We start from the raw sequence: 1,773 nt of genomic DNA on the forward strand, positions 1-1,773 counted from the left end.
GTACCTAGCATAAGGGGCCCCTAATCAGCTACTGGAATAGAAATAACACACATTAGTGGAAATGGAGCATAGACAATAAGAGACCTTCATTAATTCTAGTAAAGTACTTACAAATATTGCCAATAAAATTAAGTTCAATGGAAATTTTCTGCGGGCATTATCACAGCAGGCAAGGACAATTGCCAAAATAAGGATTGCTGGACTAAGAGGTAGAAAGAACTTGTGTTAAACAGTTTAAATATAACATTTAAACTTATATAACATTCATAATGGAACATCTCTCTTACTAGCCAAATGCCATGTACTCACAACAGAGCGTATGTAAACCAGGGATTCATCCATATCCATACTTTAAGTCTCCTCCTAATCCAAGACAAAAAGGAAACAGAGTTTGAGACAAAGTTCCAGGTGAATAGATTTTCTAGGCCTGTCACTAATAAAGCTGTCCTCCCTGGCTTTGTTTCACAGTTTGGATTTGGGAGCATTTATACCAAACTGAAAAGAAACCTGAAAATGAGATGTGATGCAAAAGAGAAACTTAATTTTTCATCATACCTAAAAGTAGTTGAGAAGCCTGCTTCAACCTCAGCTTTAAACCAGAGGCCTTCCACACCACAAGCAGGAATTCCTCCCACTTGAAGTAAGAGATTAATTCCCTCTCCCCTCTTCACTCCTCCAGAGCTGTGGGCATGAACCAGAAACACACAACTTGAAGCAGCCATGACAAGCAGGGCTGGCAGTACCACCAACCAGGCTGGTAAACTCCTGCCACTGTCAAACTTCAATTGCTTTATTAAAAAAACAAGCAAAAAAAACCCTTTTGCTAAATTAGTGTTCAAGCTGTGCAAATATGTGGCAGGTGTTGACCTCAGGACTTTTTACTTCAGCCAAAACATTTTGCCCACTTCAGAGACTTCCAGCTACCTTTTCTTTGAGAGGCTCAGGCATCCTCATGCTTCAGGGCAGGAATTTGAGATTTGGCATGAGGTGGCCTTAATTTCAAGGATTTGGCTTTCTGACATCCTCACGGAATAACCTGGCCAAATTTGCACAGTGTCAGACTGAAAAAATAAGCCATTTGGGCATATTCAATAAAGACATGCTAGGGCTTAGGTCAACGGTTCTCAGTTGGGGTGCCACAAGATGCCCCACAGGCACCATCCCTGCTGCTGCCACAGCCAGGGAGAAATCCCTAGAATTCAGGGCTGCAGCACACATGTGCTCCTCCTGTACTAGAGCTCTCTGATAAGCCGGAAGCAGACAGGAGTCCTCATCTATGCTCCAGCCCTTCCCGGCACCCCCCCAAGAGGAGCATGCACACATGCAGCAGGCACATGAGACAGTTGTACCTGCCAGCAGTACCTGGTACAGAAGCACTAAGGCAAGTTGCGCACAACAGTAGTTCACAACTGGAACTGCTGCCACAATTTAAGAAAGTGGTAGAGGGTGCCCTGACTGAAAAGGCTAGGAACCAGTGGCTTAAGTAAAGCTCCATGCTCACTGAGCATCCTCCATCCTGTCACATTTCCTACATAGAACAGGAATTCATGCACTCTCTCCAGCCTGGAGAGTCAGACTTTCCCAGTCATGGCTGTTCCTGGCTGGGTAGTGCTAGACAGTGGAACTAGGACTCTCACCTGGGTTCTAATGATGCTTCCCACACTACCACCAGCATCCAAGCTGCTCAGTGGGGAAGACTGCATCATTTGAATGCATATATAACAAAAGAACCACATGGAGGGTAAATGAGAGTAGATTTGGAAAAGAAGTCTG

General features: G+C 44.3%; 1 protein-coding gene across 1 annotated transcript in view; it reads right to left on the reverse strand.

Annotated features, from left to right (window-relative positions):
* Positions 1-24: 24 nt before the first annotated feature.
* LOC109291112 (protein lifeguard 1) overlaps positions 25-1,773 on the reverse strand; it is a 12,191-nt gene continuing 10,442 nt past the window's right edge. The window contains exons 4-5 of the mRNA XM_019507972.1: positions 310-363; positions 25-202 (exon numbers count right to left, since the gene is read on the reverse strand). Coding sequence (XP_019363517.1) covers positions 25-202; positions 310-363 — 232 coding nt within the window. The remainder of the gene's footprint in view (positions 203-309; positions 364-1,773) is intronic.

Source organism: Gavialis gangeticus, unplaced genomic scaffold, assembly GCF_001723915.1.
Source record: "Gavialis gangeticus isolate Ggan-Ray unplaced genomic scaffold, GavGan_comp1, whole genome shotgun sequence".
NCBI classification, from domain to species: domain Eukaryota; kingdom Metazoa; phylum Chordata; order Crocodylia; family Gavialidae; genus Gavialis; species Gavialis gangeticus.